This window comes from Gobio gobio, assembly GCF_949357685.1.
Source record: "Gobio gobio genome assembly, chromosome: 12".
Lineage (NCBI taxonomy): Eukaryota > Metazoa > Chordata > Actinopteri > Cypriniformes > Gobionidae > Gobio > Gobio gobio.
The window spans coordinates 53,013,674-53,038,599 of record NC_137105.1 but is presented as its reverse complement, the minus strand read 5'-3'; the positions used below and the strand labels follow the sequence as shown (position 1 = coordinate 53,038,599).

The 24,926-nt window shown below is 43.2% G+C and overlaps 1 protein-coding gene across 2 annotated transcripts in view; it reads left to right on the top strand.

Annotated features, from left to right (window-relative positions):
* The window catches only part of med23 (mediator complex subunit 23), a 64,981-nt gene that overhangs the window by 12,439 nt on the left and 27,616 nt on the right, over nt 1-24,926 (top strand). For both annotated transcript variants that reach the window (XM_079831298.1, XM_079831297.1), the window contains 10 exons: nt 3,024-3,224; nt 4,808-4,951; nt 9,158-9,303; nt 10,300-10,545; nt 11,996-12,138; nt 12,218-12,392; nt 14,381-14,544; nt 16,765-16,889; nt 17,028-17,233; nt 23,381-23,561. In XM_079831298.1, coding sequence (XP_079687424.1) covers nt 3,024-3,224; nt 4,808-4,951; nt 9,158-9,303; nt 10,300-10,545; nt 11,996-12,138; nt 12,218-12,392; nt 14,381-14,544; nt 16,765-16,889; nt 17,028-17,233; nt 23,381-23,561 — 1,731 coding nt within the window. The remainder of the gene's footprint in view (nt 1-3,023; nt 3,225-4,807; nt 4,952-9,157; nt 9,304-10,299; nt 10,546-11,995; nt 12,139-12,217; nt 12,393-14,380; nt 14,545-16,764; nt 16,890-17,027; nt 17,234-23,380; nt 23,562-24,926) is intronic.

Here is a 24,926-nt window from a genome sequence, read left to right as displayed (position 1 = left end):
CACTGTCATAAGTGACCGGACACCTAAAAATTAAACTTCCTCCACCCCAGTAAAACCAATGCAATTTATTTTTCTTCAATAATATTTTTTCTTTTTAATTTTGTATTTTGAGATGATTTGATGGTATTTCTTTTATATATATATGCAATAATTATGGTCTATTTTTGCCATTGAAAAAATATTTTTTTTTCAAAAAAAATTATTGGGGGGGTTATTATTGCAGTATTTCAGGTTAAAATAGAGAGTAGGCCTTCAAAATATATTTTTTTGAAGGCAGATTAGCGCCTCTTTTGGAATTATTGAAGAAATCCTGCAACCATGTGTGTAATCACTAGAGGTCTCTATGGAGAGGCTTGAGGATTCACTAGTTCTCTTTTCAACACATGATTTTTTTGTTGTTGATGGATTTGAATATATATTTAAAAAATCTCAAAGACTATTTATTATAAAGATTTAGATTTTTTTGTTGTTGTTAGAAATATAGATTTTTTCTGTGAATTTGTTTTTTTGCAGATTTCCCATTAATTTCCTATGGTGTCATTTTTGACCGAAGAGCACAAGTGGGAGTATTTTTTTTACGTTTTTTTTTTCTCCATTTTTTTTCCATTTTTTTGTGTGTTCACATACCTAATGCTAGAAAAGTCACCAAGTTTCATATCATTCTGATGAAGCTGTGATTTAAAAAAAATAAAAATGTAGTTCATAGGTTCAGTTTTCCGTGTGTGTGTGTGTGTGTGTGTGTGTGTGTGTGTGTGTGTGTGTGTGTGTGTGTGTGTGTGTCAATATCACACTCTTGATGTTTTAGAGTGTCAGCCCTTCACTGCTGTGTACTTTTTTCAGCATGGTGGCCGATTTGTAGATTGTACACAAATATTCAGAGAATTTTTGTGTTTTTGCTGATTTCCCATTCATTTCCTATGGTCGGTTGTTTATGACCGAAGACAATAAACGCTACTTTTTTTTTTACGTCCAATTAGCATGCTCGAATCATGACCCCAATTTGTTTGTGTGTTTACATACCTAATGCTAGAAAAGTCACTAAGTTTCATATCATTCTGATGAAGCTGTGATTTTTAAAATTTCAAAACAGAAAATTTTCCGGTCAGAAAGGACTGAAGAGCACCAGAGGGTTAAAAGATCTAAACCAGTACACAGCTTATGAATGATGAACACTATATACAGGCGAGCAGATGAACTCTGAATATGAACACAATATAGAAAACCATCATAAAGAAAACACTTAACCATTTAGTGATTGTGTTCATATTCCGGGCTCATCTGCTCATCTGTATATAGTGTGCTTCATCAGTAAAGTGTGTTCTAATATTACTTTAAGTGTTTTAGAACAGAGCTGTCTATGGATCACAAGTGCACAAAACTCACCTTTCGTTCACATATCTTTGCTCTTCTTCTTTTGAGAGGGAGAACTGACAGTCCTGTGCTGCATTTCAGTGTGTGTTTGAAAACTATGATGACGTACACACTGCCTGCAGACCATATCTGGAGAAATCAGCGCTTCAGTGATCTACTCTAGGGGCAATGACATGACATGCATCTTTTGTGTCCAAATTCATTATTTTCCTAAAAAAAAAAAAAAAAAATGTCACAAATCAAATTGATCTTCAATATTTCCTTTATAAGATGCTCTTTTAATTTTTTTGAAATTCAATTGGCTTTTTGAGTTGTGGTGTTTCAAAGACCCAAAATGTCAGGTGGTGCGACCAGCAAATTTACATTTAAAAGTATCAATTCCCACTGCAATTGCAAAATGAAGTAAGAAATATAAATGTAAACCATTATATAGTGTATACAAATAATAATAAAAAAATATTTAAAATAACTCCTTATGGAAAATTGTGTTCTGAACACTGAAAAGTGTCCCTTTATATGAATTGGACTAGCATAGTTATCTAATACATAGAAAAGGGAAAGGCATTTTACCATGTGATATGCATTTTTCAATGATTCATATGTATATTGTATATTATTTTAAATGAATATATGGTCGCACCACCTGACATTCTCTGGGTGATAAAATCAGAAATCTTGTTTAATAATGAATTAATGCGGTCTTAAAAGCTGTAAAACCAATATGAATCAACACCATTCATTTTTTGGACATAAAAATGCATTTTAAAACTCTTTTGCTTAAAATTATTATTTTTTTATCTTTAAAAAAAATATTATTTTTCTTATTTGTCATTGACCCTCTAATAACACACACTCTACACTTCCTCCTCATTTATTCAAACTCCACTACAAAAATCACCCATCCATAAATCGCTGGAGTTATGACTATTATTAAAGAGTCTCCTAAATGAGTTGGATTTATTTATCTACTTTTGTTTTCTTTGCGTTATTTAGGTATTATTTATATTTTTCATACCCCTAACATAATTTTGTCCATACCATATTTAATATAATAGTTTGATGGCAACTAAACAACATTATTTCCTTCATGTTGCCTTCACATATGAGTTTCCCCGCATGCTGGTTTATTATCGCAATGACGTGTCCCAAACGACATGCTCTGGTTGGTTGCTGTACATGTCAATCAGACGGCCCCTTCTGTCCGATTGGACGGGTTTTATGACACAATCCAGTCTTGAGAAATCAAAAAATCAGACCATCCTGCTAGCACTATAAAAACTGAGGACATTTTAGGTCAACTTGTGTCGCTTTCATACTAATTTATGATTTTGCTCGCATTTTGGTTCTATTGTTCTTTTTTGTATTCTGACAATAACCGGCAAAGCGACGCCTATTCAGCGCTCATCCGTTTGGATAATCGTGTTGAAGTAATGAGGAGGAAGTCCGATAGATGCTGAAGATTCTAGTTTTCGCACACTACAGTACTTACACTCTCCAGTGAGTGTGTATTAAACTGAAGCGTCTCCAGATGAGCCGGCAGTGTGTGTCGTTCAGGCCGTGTGTGAAGTGTTTCACAGGCCCGTTACTGGTGTGTGTAGTGGTTGTGGTCTGTGTAAGAGTGCGCTCCTGTCCGCTGTTCTGCCCTATTGCAGCACAAGCAGAGATGTCCGGTTCTGGAGGACCAGCTGGTGGATCTGGTGGTGTACGCCATGGAGCGGTCGGAGACGGAGGAGCAGTTTGACGACGGTGGCACCAGTCAGCTCCTGTGGCAGCACCTCTCCAGCCAGCTCATCTTCTTCGTCCTGTTCCAGTTCGCCAGCTTCCCTCACATGGTGCTGTCGCTCCATCAGAAGGTAAACGCTCACATGGGTCCGTGGCCCAGATTCTGCCTTCAGCTCGTCCTCTTCGAGGACTTAGTGACCACTTACTCACCAGCCCGCTGATCCAAACCCTAATGACTTATGCTGCGTTCACACCAAACGCGGATAGAGCGTCAGGAGCGAGTGATTTCAATGTTAAGTCAATGGAAAGGCGCATTGACGCGCGTCTGGAGGTCCTGCGGATTGGACGCAAATTGAGCGTCTTGCGCGATACAGATGGTGTGAGATGGTGGTCCAGTGGGTTAAACCATGGAACTGATATGCAGAAGGTTGCTGGTTCTATCCCAGTGGTCACCACCAGTGTGTCCTTGAGCAAGACGCTTTACTCCACGTTGCTCCAGGGGGATTGTCCCTGTAATAAGGGCACTGTAAGTCGCTTTGGATAAAAGCGTCTGCCAAATGCATAAATGTAAATGTACATGCGAGTGGTGCTTTTGTGCATTCACGCGTTTGAAGCTAATTCGCGTCTGGCGCCAGAGTTGAAAGATTTTAACTTTGGCATCAATTTGCGCCGCGTTAACCAATCAGGAGCCGGCTCGCTGCTGTCACATGGTAAAGTGATGTGATGAGAAACCCTGCATCATTTAAAAATACTACTATTGTGTCACAAAATGAGGTTTTAAGACTTTTTCAGGTATGTAGTTGTTTAAAGCTCAAATCTGTGGTTTATTTATAAAGAGAGCGCCTATTTAAAAAAAGAAAAAATCTTGCGTTTGTGGAGATAAAAATAATCTGCCAATGGGGTAAGCAAAATGATCTTGTTTTCTGTTTGAATTAAGATTATTTTGATTACCACATTGTCAGATATTTTTGCTTATTTTAAGCTAAAACTCCCTTAATTATGAGTCATTTTCCCCTAAAACAAGACAAAACTTTTGCTTGTCTAGTAAATGCTTCTTAATGTAAGATTTTTTAGATATTTGGACTGAAAACAAGACAACAATACTAAGTAAGAACAGCATTTTTTGCAGTGGCTCTGATGGCCTGTATTGGCTCGTCTTGTGTAGATCTAACGGCCGATCTTTGCTCTCATGAATCATCATTTGTTGTCTGCCTAATCGTTTTGACTGAGGGCAAAGAAGTTTCATAACTTTATTTTTTTAGGATATTTAAATACACATGCATTGAAGATAATGTAGGCGTTGCCTGGACCACATTTGTGTGGCTATTAATGCTAATATATATTTTTAATGAAAATTAAAAGCGGCAGGGGTGTTTTATGACATATTTCTCCTGGAGCGCCTTGAACGCGCGTTCGCTTCAAACGCTTGATTTATACGCGCGTCCAATTCACTGTAGACACTCGAATGGACTCAAAATGTGTCCAACTAGATGTGATTTTGACGCTCTATTCGCGTTTGGTGTGAACGCAGCATAACTCTCTTCACTGCCAGCCATACAATGACATATATTATCAGTAGTCCATTAGGTCCCATGTGGGACAGAGCCGCACAAAAGCTCACATTCTCACATGTGAATAACCCTTCTCCTCCTTTCCGATCACTGCTGGACCTGTGTTTCACTGCCCGTGTGTGTGTCCCTGTTGTTCTGGACAGCTGGCCGGCCGGGGCTTGATCAAGGGACGGGATCACCTGATGTGGGTGCTGCTGCAGTTCATCTCCGGGAGCATTCAGAAGAACGATCTGGCCGACTTCCTGCCCGTCATGAAGCTGTTCGACCTGCTGTATCCTGAGAAAGAGGTGAATGGCTCTGCAGGAGCTCATGAATTCATGATGTGACACTCTAAACATGCTGTAGGTGAAGGTCATGCTGTCTGCTCTGCTAGCGGGCTACACCTCTATCATTCAGTCGGTTATTAGTCCTCACTTAGCAGACGCTTTGGCTCACAGTGCAGTTAGGACAGGCTCTGGGGCGGCACGATATATCGGTTTAGCATCGATCCGCGATAGTCACACTGTAGGATGTGTGATTTATAGGGATTGTAGTTGATCAAGAATACACAGAAGAGAATTCAAACGCGTGCAGCACGGACAACATGCAAACACCTAATTCAGCTCTCTTCCTCACCTATTTGTGCTAGAACGGACAGCATACACTGTAAAAAAAAAAAATCAGGTCTCCAATTGAAAATGTTCTAGTGACCGATAGGGCTGTGCTCAGAATATTGATACAATGATACATCGTCATGAACTCCTGACGATGTGTGTATGGATACAGCAGCAGCCATATTGATACTGTGCTTTTAAATATAACCAACGAGCGACACAAGCAGCAGTGCAAGACATTCAAAATGGAGAAGTGGTTTTCAGTTAATGAATGAGTGGAGCATTGCAGCCTCACATCCATTAAATAGCAATACTCTTTGTGCTTTGTTGCTATTGATATAAAACAAAGACTCGGATTTCAAATTACGTCCATTTTATTACGAAATTCAAAAACATAAATACCATTTTGGCACTATGGCGTGAGATGGCTTTGGCGCAGCTCAGCTCTAGAGAACGGATCTTCTCTTCCGCCTCTATACTTAATATCAGTTACAGCGCGAAATAAACATGAATGAACATCTGAACGTGTGTTTAAAGATACAGGACAACTTACCGAAACCTGTCTCATGGAATCACTCGATCAGTGTTTCAAACGCGGAAAGGCGTCAGTAAAACAGCTTGTAAACAATGTCATGTAACATCACATTTACCTCAGATAAACCATATCCAGTGTCCATAAACTCATTATTCAGCTAAACATTTACTCTAGAGTGGAGCATTTTGCTAAATATATGCACTATATTCCGTATTTTTTTAATGTTCTTCAATATTTAATGCATGTTTGAATTAATCTGGCAAGTTTTTATGACAGCCTCCATTTAAATGTTTATATTTAAAAAAAATTATTTGATTATGTAATTTGTAAAGTTAATATTATAACTTTATTTATTATAAAAAATATCATGTAATTTAGTGTAATTTAAGTGTTTGTAGCTACAAATCAGTTCATTTTACCTTTAAAATTATAGTTCAACTGACTCCCATAGTTTACAGCATTAGTTAAGAGATTTGTTTTCCCAAATTTGTTTTATATTTATCGCGAGATTTGTTTTACGTTCCAAAATTTGCCATGTATTCTACCTGATATATATCCAAAATAATCAATATTGAACCAAGCCTTTCCAAAGTTTTTTGTGACAATTTATTTTTCATTTAACTCAGTTTTTTTAATGAAAAAAACTAAATAGTTTTTAGTTATCACAACTGTTCTAACACTGGTTATTCAATAAACAGATATTACTGTTACTAAACTCTGCTCAAAAGAAATTTAATTTTAAATCTATCCATATCGTGATATGTATCATATCGTGACTTCAGTATCGTGATCCGTATCGTATCGTGACATTGTTGGTGATACACAGCTTTAGTGACCGATCACATCTACATTTTTTTAGTTGGCCAAATTGAATTTCTGTGAATTAAATTGCATCCTTCTAACCACAGTTGCGTATGGCTAACGTGAACATAAACACTTGGGAAAGAAATCAGGTGTGTGTATCATTATATTGGATCTGTGTGTTCAGTCTTAAAGTGACAGCAGCCTAATGTTCCTGTCATTAATGATAATAAAAGAAAATACAGAGAAAATAATTTTTGTAGCTTTAACGAAGATTACATACATTTCATTTATACAGTGAAGAGTGTTATTTTACATTTGATTATTCAATTTCTGTTCCTGAATACTGTTACTGTGCGTTCACACCAGACGTGATTTGTGCGAATAAATCGCGCGTAGTTGGACGGTTGAACATTTTGAGTTTACTCGCTTCATTCACTCGTGACATTACACAACAGACGTGAATTCACATCATGGACGGGGCTTCTGCTTCTGCTCCAGTCTCGATGTGAAATGGCTGACATGGATTGTTTTAAAATACGGAGAATAAGCTCAATTTGCCGGCTTTAGCTAGCTTGTAGTCTCAATATGTAGAGCTCAAATTGAGTAAAGAGCGTTTTCTACAACTCCCCCAGACTGTCCGACCTCCTCACTCACTCACTTCCAAGCAAGATCCTCTTTATTCCTGTTTCTATAAAGTGTGAAGATGTCGTACAGCTCCGGGGATCCACATATGAGTTTGTCCTCATTGCTGTCACTACTAGAGCAAGCTCCTGATTGGATAACGCGGCTTGCGCGAATCACACGTTACACACCTCAAATGCTGAATTCGCGCCGCAGAATGTCTATTCATGTCTTTGCATTGACTTAACATGTAAATCACTCGCGCGAAATGCTTCATTCGCATCTGGTGTGAACGCATAATTAGACACACCTTAAACGTTCTGTGAACGTCAGAACATAACATTAAATACGATTCGTACAAATCCGTTTGAAATCCTTTTCAAATGGATCCGTTTCAGTCTGAATGCTCAGATTGGAAATAAAGCCCTGCATGGTGGACTCTAGTTGTTGTAGTAGTAGTTGTTTTTTAGTGTAGGCATACCCATGTGATTGCCATTAGAAACCAATGCAGATGTTCTTGAAAATGAAAGCGACCCACAGGACACACAAATCAGATCAGAACAATCGCATTTGGATTAATAAGTGCAGTCAAATATACCAGTGCTCGGCCTAATTTAGTCATTTCAATAGGAATTAATGCGATCAGGAGTTTAGTTTGGATTCCCCCGTGCAGATTTCACTCATTAGCAAACTAGTTTAAGAAGGCGTGATCAGCACTGAAGTATCACTTAAAATATTTAAATGAACTCCCATTACATTCTGCTCAAACACTCCTCAGTTGTGTCTAAATTAGGCTCATTACTGTTTGAGCTTTATTCACTAAACTCTGCTTTTTACATCACGCTACTACTGCCACTTGAAAGCAGCTGGTAAATGAACCCTTAAATGAAAGGGATGTTTGTGTATACTTTCTAGTGATCATGACTCATGAGCCCATGTTGATCAGAGCGCGTTTATCCTGATGTGTGGCGTAGTAAAGGCCACGTTCATCATGTTGAGATCCGAACTGTGAAGTGTGAATAGTGTTTAGCACACATTTTGTGTTTGTCCCATGGCCTGATGTGTGTATTTCCTCTCGTGAATCTGGCAGTGAAGAAACGCAGGCAGATAAACTGTGCTTTCAGCAGATTCAGCTCCACTGAATGTTTTAAAGCTCACATATACTCAACAGACCGGCGTTATTAGCGCTGACTGTATTAGCTCCTAAAATAGTGATTTGGGCAGTTGGTGTGATTAGTGATGTTTGCACGCAGTGTGTGGCCGTCAGAGCTGTCCGTGTGTGTGTGTGTGAACCCCAGCAGGACCGCTAATGAAAGAGGCTCTCCGTGCGCTGGGCTGCTGTTTTCCAGCAGATGTGGAAGACAGATGTGCTGCGACTGCCCAGCAGCCATTAGCTTAACCAGCGGATGTAACGAGCTCAGGGCAATTAGACGCTCGCCCAGAGGAAAGCATTAGAGGTTTCTCCATCAAACGAGCTGAGGAGTGTGAATGCGGAGTCCGGCTGTCAGCTCCTGTGTAACGGCAGCTCTCGCTACACTGACATGGCAAAAAATTGAATAAAATGGCAGCTTTGATCTTATTGTGCGGCTTTTACGCCTTTTCCTGGAATCAGGGAGAACGAGTTGTTATCATTCCTTTCTGAAACCGTGTCCTAACTTCCCAGAATGCTGCATAACACACTTTCAATGGACAGCCATTGTCTGGACACACTAACATGTGAGAGATCCTTCAGCAAATTTGAAGCGGACCTATTATGCAAAATTCACTTTTACATGGTGTGACTCTGCCCTATTAGCATAGACTCCGCCCATGAGAGCTGACAGACTCCGCCCTATTAGCATAGACTCCACCCACGACAGCTGACTGACTCTGGCATTCATCTTGACCGGTGTTCTGAAATGCGTTTGGCTGTGTGTGTGTGTGTGTGTGTGTGTGTGTAGTGCATTCCAGTGCCGGACATCAACAAGCCCCAGTCCACTCACGCCTTCGCCATGACCTGCATCTGGATTCACCTGAACCGCAAAGCCCAGAACGGCAACTCCAAACTCCAGATCCCCATCCCACACTCGCTCAAGCTGCACCATGAGTAAGAGACACACGCGCGCACTCACACACACATGCACACTCTCGCACACACACGCATACACACGCATGCACACTCTCGCACACACACGCATACACACGCATGCACACTCTCGCACACACACGCATACACACGCATGCACACTCTCGCACACACACGCATACACACGCATGCACACTCTCGCACACACACGCATACACACGCATGCACACTCTCGCACACACACGCATACACACGCATGCACACTCTCGCACACACACGCATACACACGCATGCACACTCTCGCACACACACGCATACACACGCATGCACACTCTCGCACACACACATGCATGCATGCATACTCTCTCACTCTAACATGCAATCTCGCACACACACTCTCTCTAACATACTTACACACACTCACACTCACACACACACACACACTCTCACACAAACTCTCACACACACACACACACACACACACTCTCACACAAACTCTCACACAAACTCTCACTAACTCTCACACACACTCACACAAACTCTCAGACACACACACACACACACACACTCTCTCTCACACACACACACACACACACACACACACACACACACACACACACACACACACACACACACACACACACACACTCATAAAAAATCTCACACACACACACAAACTCTCACACAAACTTTCACACACTCACATACACTCACACACTCTGACACAAACTCTGACACACTCACACAAACTCTCACACACACTCACACAAATTCTCACACACACACTCTCACACAAACTCTCACACAAACTCTCACACACACTCACACAAACTCTCACACACACTCACACAAACTCTCACACAAACTCTCACACACTCTCACACACTCACACAAACTCTCACACACACTCACACACACTCACACAAACTCTCACACACACTCACACAAACTCTCACACACACTCCACATGGACTGACTGTCCGACCACACACACCTGCTTCTTCTCTGTGTGTCCAGGTTTCTTCAGCAGAGTCTGCGCAATAAGAGTCTGCCCATGACAGACTATAAGATCGCCCTGCTGTGTAACGCGTACTCCACCAACTCGGAGTGCTTCACCCTGCCCATGGGCGTCCTGGTGGAGACCATCTACGGGAACGGCAGCATGCGGATCACCCTGCCCGGCACCAGCTGCATGGCATCCGGCTCAGTCACGCCTCTGCCCATGAACCTGCTGGACTCCCTCACTGTCCATGCCAAGATGAGGTGAGGGGACGCTTCTGACCGCTAGTGTGTTCTGATTGGCTCTCTGGTCCTGCTGAGGTAAAGCATCATGACAGGAGGCCAGAGAAGTGTGATCTGCATCGCTATTCATTTATAAATGGATAAACGTGTGATTCTCTTCACATCTGACGCGCTGTGAAACATCTAATACACACACACACACACACACTCACACAGGGGGGGTTTTGTGAAATGTGGGGACATTCCATAGGCGTAATGGTTTTTATACTGTACAAACCGTATTTTCTATCCCCTTACACTGCCCCTAAACCTACCCATCACACACACACACACACACACACTGCCCCTGCCCCTAAACCTACCCATCACACACACACACACACACACACACACTCACACAGGGGGGTTTTTGTGAAATGTGAGGACATTCCATAGGCGTAATGGTTTTTATACTGTACAAACCGTATTTTCTATCCCCTTACACTGCCCCTAAACCTACCCATCACACACGCACACACACACACACTGCCCCTGCCCCTAAACCTACTCATCACACACACACACACACACACACACACACACACACTGCCCCTGCCCCTAAACCTACCCATCACACACACACACACACACACACACACACACACACACACACACACTGCCCCTGCCCCTAAACCTACCCATCACACACACACACACACACACACACTGCCCCTGCCCCTAAACCTACCCATCACCCACACCCACACACACACACACACACACACTGCCCCTGCCCCTAAACCTACCCATCACACACACACACACACACACTGCCCCTGCCCCTAAACCTACCCATCACCCACACCCACACACACACCCACACACACACACACACACACACACACACTGCCCCTGCCCCTAAACCTATCCCTCACAGGAGACTGTGCAGTTCACTTTCTGTGAAAAAAACCTCATTCTGTGATTTATAAGCATTTTGAAAAGTGAGGACATGGGGAACGTCCTCATATTTCACCCTCTTTTTGTAATACCCATGTCATTATACACATTTGTGTCCTGATATTTCACAAAAACATGCCCACACACACACACACACACCAGTGTTATCTTCCATGCCTCTTCTGATCTGAGACAGATGTGTGCTGAGAACTGAATGTTCCTGCTGTCTTCACTTTGAGATACTTTGTGAAATCATCACAGCATGTTCTGACCTTGGACGTTTTAGGGTCCATTCAGGCAGTATTATGGGATAGACGCATTTATTCACAGCCAAACAACACATTGTGTCACAAATGAATGTTCCCATCCTGCCACTGCAAGTAATGTGGCTAGTTTATAATTTCCTCCATTTTTCATCTGTTCTTTGAGAACACCATCACATCTGAAATCCCACAGATCATATCCCAGTGTCATGTGCTGTAGTTGTGCTTATCTAATGCCACATTCTCAGAGGAGCTTCTGTTCTTCCCATTAGTTTGATCCACAGCATCGCAACCCGTGTCATTAAACTGGCCCAGGCCAAGTCTAGTCTTGCCCTGGCCCCCGCCTTAGTGGAGACGTACAGCCGACTGCTGGTGTACATGGAGATCGAGTCCCTCGGCATCAAGGGCTTCATCAGTAAGTCTGACACACACGCCACACACACACATGTTGTTCATGTCCAGTCTCTGATGTGACTGTGTGTGTCTCTGACCAGGTCAGCTTCTGCCCAACGTGTTCAAGTCTCACGCGTGGGGGATTCTGCACACGCTGCTGGAGATGTTCAGTTACCGCATGCACCACATTCAGCCTCATTACCGCGTGCAGCTCCTGTCTCACCTTCACTCGCTCGCCGCTGTTCCCCAGACCAATCAGAACCAGCTGCACCTCTGGTGAGACTCCGCCCACACACTCGCTCCAGCACGACTTCCTGCTTCAAGATAATGAACAAAACACTGTTGGATGAACCAGTCACGGAAAGTAGGGACACAAGTCGGCTCTGGGACATTTTGAGTTATTCACAGATTCTGAAAGTGTAGTCTCCAAGCTTTCCAACGATGTGTAACACGTGGAAATCTGATCATATTTGGAGAAGTTGTGGCCATTTGAAAGTAGGCACTCAAAAAAGCTTAATAGGGAGAAAACGACCTCTAAAGATGGTGCAGTTCTCACCTGTTCTCTCCTGCTGGGAGTGACAATAGGCCTCATTTACATCTCATTTAGATAAGCCACACCCCCTGTCAAGCTGCATGGTTGCATAGCAACCACAGACCCAACCGGATGCATTGTGTAGCATTAGGACTTTTTGAACAGGATTCTGTGATAACGTGATCATTTTGGTCACTATAATCATGAAATGAAATTTTCATGCCATTTCATCTCTAGTTATGATCAACTATGATAAACTGAAATCAACTATAATTGTATTTTTATAGTATAATATGCAAAGTACAATTTTCTATAAGAATTTTTTTTATCTCTGATTCTGTTCTTTTCTCTGACATTTAATGGTACCTACAAAGACTCTTTTAGGTCTAAAACAGTTTGGATAGTTTTTAAAGGATTAGTTCACTTTTAAATAAACTTTTGCTGATAGTTCACTCACCCCAATGTCATCCTAGATGTCCATGTCTTTCTTTCTGCAGTCGAAAAGAAATGAAGGTTTTGGATGAAAACAGTCCAGGGTTTTTCTCCATATAATGGACTTCAATGGGCTCCAAACGGTTCAAGGTCCAAATGACAGTTTCAGTGCAGCTTTAAACGACACCAGATGATGAATAAGGGTCTGATCTAGACAAACCATCAGTTTCTGAGAGAAACCCAGCAGTATTTATGCTAATATTTTACCTCTTATCAGACGAACATGATCATCTCTGAGCTCCGCCATAACTTCCGTTAAGTGAGGTCAAAATACGAGCGTGGTCATAGATGTATACGTAGATGCCTCATTAGCGCCTGCACGGATCAGTAGAATGAGGCATCTACTATCGATACATCTATGACCACGCTCGTATTTTGACCTCACTTAACGGAAGTTATGGCGGAGCTCAGAGATGATCATGTTCGTCTGATAAGAGGTAAAATAATAGCATAAATACTGCTGGGTTTCTCTCAGAAACTGATGGTTTGTCTAGATCAGACCCTTATTCATCATCTGCTGTCGTTTAAAGCTGCACTGAAACTGTCATTTGGACCTTGAACCGTTTGGAGCCCATTGAAGTTCATTATATGGAGAAAACCCCTGGACTGTTTTCATCCAAAACCTTCATTTCTTTTCGACTGCAGAAAGAAAGACATGGACATCTTGGATGACATGAGGGTGAGTAAATGATCAGCAAAAGTTTATTTAAAAGTGAACTAATCCTTTAAAATAGCGTTTCCACAGCTTGGTTAACTTTAAATTCAAGAACCTTTCAAGGACTTTCCAGGTCCAGCTTTTTTTTTTTTTGCATTTATTTTTGGCCATATGACAGAGGTCTGATATTCTATGTGTCATATTTGTCAAACAGCAACAGTGTTGAAGTAGCCCAACCGCGGACTTGGCAACACTGAGCCACGCTTCCCTTAGAGGGCGGGGGCAATAACTAAAGAAACACGCCTCTACTGCATGCTAGAATCTCCCAAAAACAAGACGATTTCAGCCTCAAAGTGTATGCTTTTAAATATACCAATGCTCCTATCTCAAACACGGAGAGGCTTCTTCGTGATCTCAACTCTGCAAAAAGCGAAAATCACCAATTTTGAAAAAACCCCGCTTCTTTCTCATTTTGCTCGAAAGTTGTGCTGCCGACTTGTGTCCCTACTTTCCGTGACTGGTCAGATATTTTAAGTAGTTTGTGAAACCTAACACATAATGGTGTCTCTCTGTGTGTGTGAGCAGTGTGGAGAGCACCGCTCTGAGGCTGATCACGGCTCTGGGGAGTTCAGAGGTTCAGCCGCAGTTCACACGCTTCCTCAACGACCCCAAGACTGTGCTTTCTGCCGAATCAGAGGAGCTGAACCGAGCGCTGATCCTCACGCTGGCTCGAGCCACACACGTCACAGGTATACACACTTCTGATGATCATCATTGCTTTAGTTTTCTGTGCAGGGGTCATTATATCATTTAGGGTAATCAAGTCAGCTTCATTTATACAGCGTTTTTACAGTACAGATGTTTCAAAGCAGCTTTACACTGATAACAGGAAAATAATGGAAGATTGTTTTGGCTGTACAGCTGCTCTAGACAAAAGTTATTGTCTAGCTAAAGAATTCATTTTGTTAATTTCTATTGTACAAAAATCATTAGTTATTTACTTTGGGGCGACTTACACCACACCATTTTCAGCCAAAATAGAAAAGTCTCAATGCGTTTGTGTGTATAGTTCTTTACTAAATGACCGGCAAATGACTTGTCTGTCATGCATAATACAGTGTTTTAAGTTGTTTCTGATCATTTTGATAACGTTTTGATCGGTTCTGAGGGTATATTTAATGCACACTGTAATCTCACACCCTGTTTTCAGTTTGTTTGGAATTGTTCCATAAATTACAGTTGAAGTGAGCTGGTCTTGAGTTCAAAATAATGATGGATGGGTGGATGGATGGATTGGTGGATGGATGGTCAGAGGGTGGATGGGTCGGTTGGTGGATGTATGGGTGGATTGGTGGATGGATGGGTCGGTGGTTGGATGGATGGATGGATGGATGGATGGATGGATGATGGATGGATTGAAGGATGAATTGATGGATGGGTGGATGGAGGATGGATTGGATTATGTATGGGTGGATGGACGGGTGGATTGATGGATGGGTGGGTGAATGGATGTGTGGATGGATTAAAGGATGGATTGAAGGGTGGATGGATGGATGGATGGGTGGGTGAATGGATGTGTGGGTGGATTAAAGGATGGATTGAAGGGTGGATGGATGGATGGATGGAGGATGGATTGGTGGATGGATGGAGGATGGATTGGTGGATGGATGATGGATGGATTGGTGGATGAATGGATGGATTGATGGATGGATGGATTGGAGGATGGATGGATGGATGGATGGATGGATTGATGAATTGATGGATGGGTAGATGGAGGATGGATTGGAGGATGTATGGGTGGATTGGTGGATGGATGATGGATTGATGGATGGATGGATTGGAGGATGGATGGATGTATTGATGTATTGGAGGATGGATGTATTGGAGGACGGAGGACGGATGGATGTATTGGAGGACGGATGGATGGATTGGAGGACGGATGGATGGATTGGAGGATGGATGGATGTATTGATGGATTGGAGGATTGGAGGATTGGAGGATGGATTGGAGGATTGGAGGATGGATGGATTGGAGGACGGATGGATGGATTGGAGGACGGATGGATGGATTGGAGGACGGATGGATGGATTGGAGGATGGATGGATGTATTGATGGATTGGAGGATTGGAGGATTGGAGGATGGATTGGAGGATTGGAGGATGGATGGATTGGAGGACGGATGGATGGATTGGAGGACGGATGGATGGATTGGAGGACGGATGGATGGATTGGAGGATGGATGGATGTATTGATGGATTGGAGGATTGGAGGATTGGAGGATGGATTGGAGGATTGGAGGATGGATGGATTGGAGGACGGATGGATGGATTGGAGGACGGATGGATGGATTGGAGGACGGATGGATGGATTGGAGGACGGATGGATGGATTGGAGGACGGATGGATGGAGGATGTATTGGAGGATGGATGGATTGGAGGATGGATTAGAGGATGGATTAGAGGATGGATTGGAGGATGGATTAGAGGATGGATTAGAGGATGGATTGGAGGATGGATGGATGTATTGATGGATTGATGGATTGGAGGATGGATGGATGGAGGATGAATGGATGGATAGATACAAAATGTCAAGATTCTTTATATTACATTTATTTCTACAATCTAAATACCTTCTCCTTGTCCTAAGTAACAGTGACACTCACCAGGGAAAAATATTTTTTAATATCAAAATGGTGTTTAATGATTAAGCTTAGCAACTAGCAGATACGTTACACTTATGAAATATTATCATGTTTTCTGGAGAAAGCACCATCGTTTGTAAAATGATGTGACCACTGATGTGAAATCTACCCTAAATTATAGAATAACTCAGACATTTAATTTCACTGTAAATATTTAAATAAAGAGCTTTTTTCGTTTCCATTGTGCAGGCAACATGTTTAAAAATAACTATTGTTTTTCTAAATGTGTTTGTGAATAATGTGCTCACGCCTCCCGTCTGTGCTGCAGATTTCTTCACCGGCTCGGACTCTATTCAGGGCACCTGGTGTAAAGACATCCTGCAGACCATCATGAACTTCACACCTCATAACTGGGCCTCACACACACTCAGCTGCTTCCCTGCTCCGCTGCAGGTACTCACACACACACACACACACACACACACACACACTCACACAGTCGATAAATGAATGGAACGACTCGGGGGCAGCCCTACTTGTGAACGGGCCGATTAATAGTAACTTCCCTTCTCTCTCGTGTTCTTCTTCCAGGCGTTCTTCAAGCAGAATAATGTTCCTCAGGAGAGCCGCTTTAACCTGAAGAAGAACGTGGAGGAGGAGTACAGGAAGTGGAAGTCTATGACCAATGAGAACGACATCATCACACACTTCTCCATGCAGGGCTCGCCGCCGCTCTTCCTGTGTCTGCTGTGGAAGATGCTTCTGGAGACGGACCACATCAACCAGATCGGCTTCAGGTGAGCACTCGCCTCGCACATCATTCATCTGGGCATTAATGCATTTAGCAGATGCTTTTGCTGACCCGTCGACTCCACTAGACCCCTGAAGGTGTGGTGTGGTATCTGGCACCAAGATGTTAGCAGCGGATCCTTTAAGTCCTGTAAGTTGTGAGGCGCGGCCTCCGTGGATCGGACTTGTTTGTTCAGCTCATCCCACAGATGCTCGATTAGATTGAGATCTGGGGAATTTGGAGGCAGAGTCAACGCCTCAAACCATTCCTGAAGCATTTGTGCTTTGTGGCGGCGCATTATCTGCTGAAAGAGCCACAGCCACCAGGGAACACCCAGCCTTCGCTCCACACGTGCATCAATGAGCCTCGGCCGCCCATGACCCTGTGGCCGGTTCTCCACTGGTCCTCCATGACCCTGTGGCCGGTTCTCCACTGGTCCTCCATGACCCTGTGGCCGGTTCTCCACTGGTCCTCCATGACCCTGTGGCCGGTTCTCCACTGGTCCTCCATGACCCTGTGGCCGGTTCTCCACTGGTCCTCCATGACCCTGTGGCCGGTTCTCCACTGGTCCTCCATGACCCTGTGGCCGGTTCTCCACTGGTCCTTCATGACCCTGTGGCCGGTTCTCCACTGGTCCTTCATGACCCTGTGGCCGGTTCTCCACTGGTCCTCCATGACCCTGTGGCCGGTTCTCCACTGGTCCTTCATGACCCTGTGGCCGGTTCTCCACTGGTCCTCCATGACCCTGTGGCCGGTTCTCCACTGGTCCTCCATGACCCTGTGGCCGGTTCTCCACTGGTCCTTCATGACCCTGTGGCCGGTTCTCCACTGGTCCTTCATGACCCTGTGGCCGGTTCTCCACTGGTCCTTCATGACCCTGTGGCCGGTTCTCCACTGGTCCTCCATGACCCTGTGGCCGGTTCTCCACTGGTCCTTCATGACCCTGTGGCCGGTTCTCCACTGGTCCTCCATGACCCTGTGGCCGGTTCTCCACTGGTCCTCCATGACCCTGTGGCCGGTTCTCCACTGGTCCTCCATGACCCTGTGGCCGGTTCTCCACTGGTCCTTCATGACCCTGTGGCCGGTTCTCCACTGGTCCTCCATGACCCTGTGGCCGGTTCTCCACTGGTCCTCCATGACCCTGTGGCCGGTTCTCCACTGGTCCTTCATGACCCTGTGGCCGGTTCTCCACTGGTCCTCCATGACCCTGTGGCCGGTTCTCCACTGGTCCTTCATGACCCTGTGGCCGGTTCTCCACTGGTCCTCCATGACCCTGTGGCCGGTTCTCCACTGGTCCTCCATGACCCTGTGGCCGGTTCTCCACTGGTCCTTCATGACCCTTTGGCCGGTTCTCCACTGGTCCTCCACTTTTGATAGAGACTGGCCACTGCAGGCCGGGAACACCCCACAAGAGCTGCAGTTTTGGAGATGCTCTGACCCAGTCTCTAGCCGTCACAATCTGGCCCTTGTCAAAACTCACTCAAATCCTTGCGCTTGCCCATTTTTCCTGCTTCTAACACATCAACTCTGAGGACAAAATGTTCACTTGCTGCCTAATATACCCCACCCACTAACAGGAGATCATCAGTGTTACTCACTTCACCTGTCAGTGGTCATAATGTTATGCCTGATCAGTGTATATGCCATGTTTATTAGAAAGCTAGAGTGTGTTGGTTGTTTAAGTGCTGGTGGAAAAGGTTCTTGAAAGCTGTGATGGTCTCATGAGTTCGGGTGGAGGTTGGCAGCTCAATCCACCAGAGAGGACCAGAGAGGGTGAAGGGTCTGGAAAGAGACTGGTTCAGAGATTGTAGTTGGTGTGAAGGAGCGTTCAGTGAAGTGAGGTAGGGAGGTGCTGTTCTTTTCAGTATGTCCTGAACATCAAGTAAAGCTTTAGTCAAGCTGCTCTTATGACTACTAATGAGGAGGAGAACAATAATCGATTCTCCAGTGCATCTTGATTCATTCTTTAATGATTCTGAATCGATTCTTTTGAATTGTAGAATCGTATCTAAGTTTAATTTAACCATCAAGGCTCTTATGACAGACAGCTGTTTGCTTCCTGCTCATTTCACACACACAAAAACATATTTAAGTGTGTGTTCCTGGACCTTTAGCTGGTGTGTTTGTCCACACATCATCTGACAGTGATTTCAGATCATCCTTTACAAGCACAATAAGTGTCTTGTGTCTGCAGCGCTCATGTGTCTCTCTTTGATTGGCTGTTATTTTGTTGTGCATCATTTGAAGTGTGTGTGTGTGTGTGTGTGGTCTGCAGCTGCTCTTGGCCGTATAAAGGCTGCTTGTGCTGGGCTGAATGGAGCGCTCCTGTGTGATCCACTTTATTCCCCAGTCACGAGCTGTGCCTCATTACACCAGCAGATGTGCAGAAGGGCTTTCTGACGGTTCTGCCTCTCTCTCAGAGCAATCAAAGACGCAATATTAAACCACTGGACACTTTCAGCTCAATGTTCCGATGGCAGTAAACTAGATTCGCCATTCCAATGCTAGTTTTGTGCTTATGTAATGGCTCATCTTACCCTGCGTCTCCTGTACTCTACTGCGGTTTGTTCTGACCCTGGAGCCAGTGTTGCCCTTGTGCTGCTGGCTTGAAAATCATAAGCTGCTGTTCCGGGTCATAAATGACCGGCCTTTTAAATCGCTTTGGTTGTGTTGTATAATCACAGAATATTGGATTCCATCTTGTTTTCTTTCAATAGCACAGGTTTTTGATTGGAAGTGATTGATCGGTAGGCCTCAGTGATCTGACATTATTCACCCTCATGAAATCAATAAGGCCTATGATCAATCAGCTCAAATGCATACATTTAACGTGTCTTAATCTAGTTTGACCAACTAGCAGTAAACCAAGAGGTAATTAGTCTTCAGAGTCTTTGTCCTCTCAAACGCTCCTCCTCTCGTGCATTAGGACGATATACACACACATCAGATTCAGAACATCTTTAGTGGAGTGGAACATGTACCGAACACACAACACGTTAACATGTAGCGAACACACAACCTGCTACACGTTAACATGTACCAAACACACAACCTGCTACACGTTAACATGTAGCGAACACACAACCTGCTACACGTTAACATGTAGCGAACACACAACCTGCTACACGTTAACATGTAGCGTACACACAACCTGCTACACGTTAACATGTAGCGAACACACAACCTGCTACACGTTAACATGTAGCGAACACACAACCTGCTACACGTTAACATGTAGCGAACACACAACCTGCTACACGTTAACATGTAGCGAACACACAACCTGCTACACGTTAACATGTAGCGAACACACAACCTGCTACACGTTAACATGTAGCGAACACACAACCTGCTACACGTTAACATGTAGCGAACACACAACCTGCTACATGTTAACACGCATCAAACACACAACCTGCTACACGATAACATGCCCTAAACACAAAACCTGCTACATGTTAACACGCATCGAACACACAACCTGTTACACGTTAATAACACGCATCGAACACACAACCTGCTACACGTTAACATGTAGCGAACACACAACCTGCTACACGTTAACATGTAGCGAACACACAACCTGCTACACGTTAACATGTAGCGAACACACAACCTGCTACATGTTAACACGCATCAAACACACAACCTGCTACACGATAACATGCCCTAAACACAAAACCTGCTACATGTTAACACGCATCGAACACACAACCTGTTACACGTTAATAACACGCATCGAACACACAACCTGCTACATGTTAACACGCATCGAACACCCAACCTGCTACACGTTAATAACACGCATCGAACACACCTGTTACACGTTAATAACACGCATCGAACACACAACCTGTTACACGTTAATAACACGCATCGAACACCCAACCTGCTACACGTTAATAACACGCATCGAACACACCTGTTACACGTTAATAACACATATCGAACACACAACCTGTTACACGTTAATAACACGCATCGAACACCCAACCTGCTACACGTTAATAACACATATCGAACACACAACCTGTTACACGTTAATAACACATATCGAACACACAACCTGCTACATGTTAACACGCATCGAACACACAACCTGCTACACGCTAACAACACACATCGAACACACAACCTGCTACACGTTAACACGCATCGAACACACAACCTGTTACACGTTAATAACACGCATCGAACACACAACCTGCTACATGTTAACACGCATCAAACACACAACCTGCTACACGATAACATGCCCTAAACACACAACCTGCTACATGTTAACACGCATCAAACACACAACCTGCTACACGATAACATGCCCTAAACACAAAACCTGCTACATGTTAACACGCATCAAACACACAACCTGCTACACGATAACATGCCCTAAACACAAAACCTGCTACATGTTAACACGCATCGAACACACAACCTGTTACACGTTAATAACACGCATCGAACACACAACCTGCTACATGTTAACACGCATCGAACACCCAACCTGCTACACGTTAATAACACGCATCGAACACACAACCTGTTACACGTTAATAACACGCATCGAACACCCAACCTGTTACACGTTAATAACACGCATCGAACACACCTGTTACACGTTAATAACACGCATCGAACACACAACCTGCCACATGTTAACACGCATCGAACACACAACCTGCTACACGCTAACAACACACATCGAACACACAACCTGCTACACGTTAACACGCATCGAACACACAACCTGTTACACGTTAATAACACGCATCGAACACACAACCTGCTACATGTTAACACGCATCAAACGCACAACCTGCTACACGATAACATGCCCTAAACACACAACCTGCTACATGTTAACACGCATCAAACACACAACCTGCTACACGATAACATGCCCTAAACACAAAACCTGCTACATGTTAACACGCATCGAACACACAACCTGTTACACGTTAATAACACGCATCGAACACACAACCTGCTACATGTTAACACGCATCGAACACACAACCTGCTACACGTTAATAACACGCATCGAACACACCTGTTACACGTTAATAACACGCATCAAACACACAACCTGTTACACGTTAATAACACGCATCGAACACCCAACCTGCTACACGTTAATAACACGCATCGAACACACCTGTTACACGTTAATAACACGCATCGAACACACAACCTGCTACATGTTAACACGCATCGCACACCCAACCTGCTACACGTTAATAACACGCATCGAACACACCTGTTACACGTTAATAACACCCATCGAACACACAACCTGTTACACGTTAATAACACGCATCGAACACCCAACCTGCTACACGTTAATAACACGCATCGAACACACCTGTTACACGTTAATAACACGCATCGAACACACAACCTCCTACATGTTAACACGCATCGAACACACAACCTTCTACACGCTAAGAACACACATCGAACACACAACCTGCTACATGTTAACAACACACATCGAACACACAACCTGCTACATGTTAACACGCATCGAACACACAACCTGCTACATGTTAACACGCATTGAACACACAACCTGCTACATATTAACAATGCGCATATAACACACAAGCTGCTATACGTTGACATGCATCAAACACACAATCTGCTACACACTAACAACATACATCGAACACACAACCTGCTACACGCTAACAACATGCATTGAACAGCCATCTTTGATCATATTTATCAGGGGTGCCAATAATTCTGACCACGACTGTATGATATAATAGTTGGAGAAATCACTTTTTTTAAATTTTATTTTATTGAAGAGTTTGACTTTTTTTTTTAAAAATCGTTACATTGTATAATATTTGATACATCTGGCTTTTGTTTCGTATAGTAATATACAGTGATAATATGGAGGAGAAAACACCTCAATGAAATTCTGATGCTTGTAATGTAAATCAAAATGCATATAAACATCAATATCTGCCAATATGTCTTAGTAACAGGATGATTAAATGCTTAAATTTATGATCAAAGCTCTGTAGTTTTAAAACATAATGCAATGATGACTGAGAGATGAAGAGGCAAATGTTGAGTGTAGCAGACAAACCAAATTCTGGCATCAGATGGACTCGAGCATGTTAATTGTTTTGTGATTTCCTGTCCTCAGGGTCCTGGAGCGCATCGGGGCGCGGGCGCTGGTGGCCCACGTGCGGACGTTTGCTGACTTCCTAGTGTACGAGTTCTCTACTTCAGCGGGGGGGCAGCAGCTGAACAAGTGTATCGAGATTCTGAACGACATGGTGTGGAAGTACAACATCGTGACCCTGGACAGACTCATCCTCTGCCTGGTGAGCCTGACCCTGCACTGCTTCACTCTTCAGCACTCATGCTCCACCCTCACATACACTGGCTCTCCACTGACTCAGCCCTGCGAGATCTGCAGCATAAGCTGCTTTTACAAGTTAGAAGGTCAATGAAATCACATGGGAGTGAATGAGTGTCATTGATCATGTGACTCTGTACAGACGGTCAGATTTTGTCAGTAGCCACATTTACATGCGCACTTTTTTGTCATTCCGATTAAAATCATTCCGATTGAAAGATTCGCTGGACTGTTTACATGAGACGTTATCTAAACCCATCTGGTGTTCACATGTGCTGACTTTCAGTAGGAATCATTTTGTGACATGCACACACAGTTTGTCTGCCGCATCAGATTCGTTACGTATTGTCGATCAATAGTTCTGTGTTGGTAATTTTTATATTTATTTATTTTTCTGTGGTTTAACCTAATTTATGTCCTATACAACAGCTGTGAATGATGAATGCGGAATCAAAAATGAATTCAATTCATTTATTTTGAAAAACACAAAATTAACAATAAAATGCAGTCAAATTATTAATAAAAACATAGGATATACGGTGAAACATGAATGAAGCATTCAAGACGTGCTCAGCATCATTACTAGTAGTACTAAACATATATATTTCAGATGATTAAGGAAAGATACCATAATCACAAAGGTATAAATATTAACAAAAGTAATTAAAGTAGACTGTGGGTAATGTTACTTAACCAATTTGAAGCAGTTGTTGATTTTTTTTTTATAGCTAACTTAACTAACGAGAAACCGAGAGCAGCTTGAATGTTCCCCGTTGAAATGGCAGCTCTCAACGGCCACCAGGACTTGTAGAGTTTTATTAAAGCTATTTATTATTTGTCGTAAAGTGTAAGAATCACCTCAGAAAAATATATTCTTCTGTCAGGCGCAGTTGAAGCCTCGGACAAACGCTCGAGATGAGATGTGTAGCCAGGCTATGTCTGTGTCATTATTCAAACATCATGTTCATAACATGTTACGAAATAAAAAGTTTAATACCTCAGAAAAATGAACTTTCCTCTCTTGTCAACATTAGCCTGGTGTGAGCGCGCGCTCTTCAGTTGTGGAGGCGCGCGCTGTATATCACGTCACAGAAAGACGTGCACTCAGAGTAATCAGATCAGATCGTTTACATGGTGGAATTTTTCGTTTGATCGCTTCATGAAAAGGTTTATCCCACCCCTCTCAAACCCATTACAATTTCATTCGGTTTGGCCATTTTTATTCCGATTGAGGTGTTTATATGGAGTATTTTTATTCGGATTACAGTGCTCCATGTAAACGCACCTACTGAAGCTCAAATACTGGAGATTCAATGAGTAATTAAGCAAA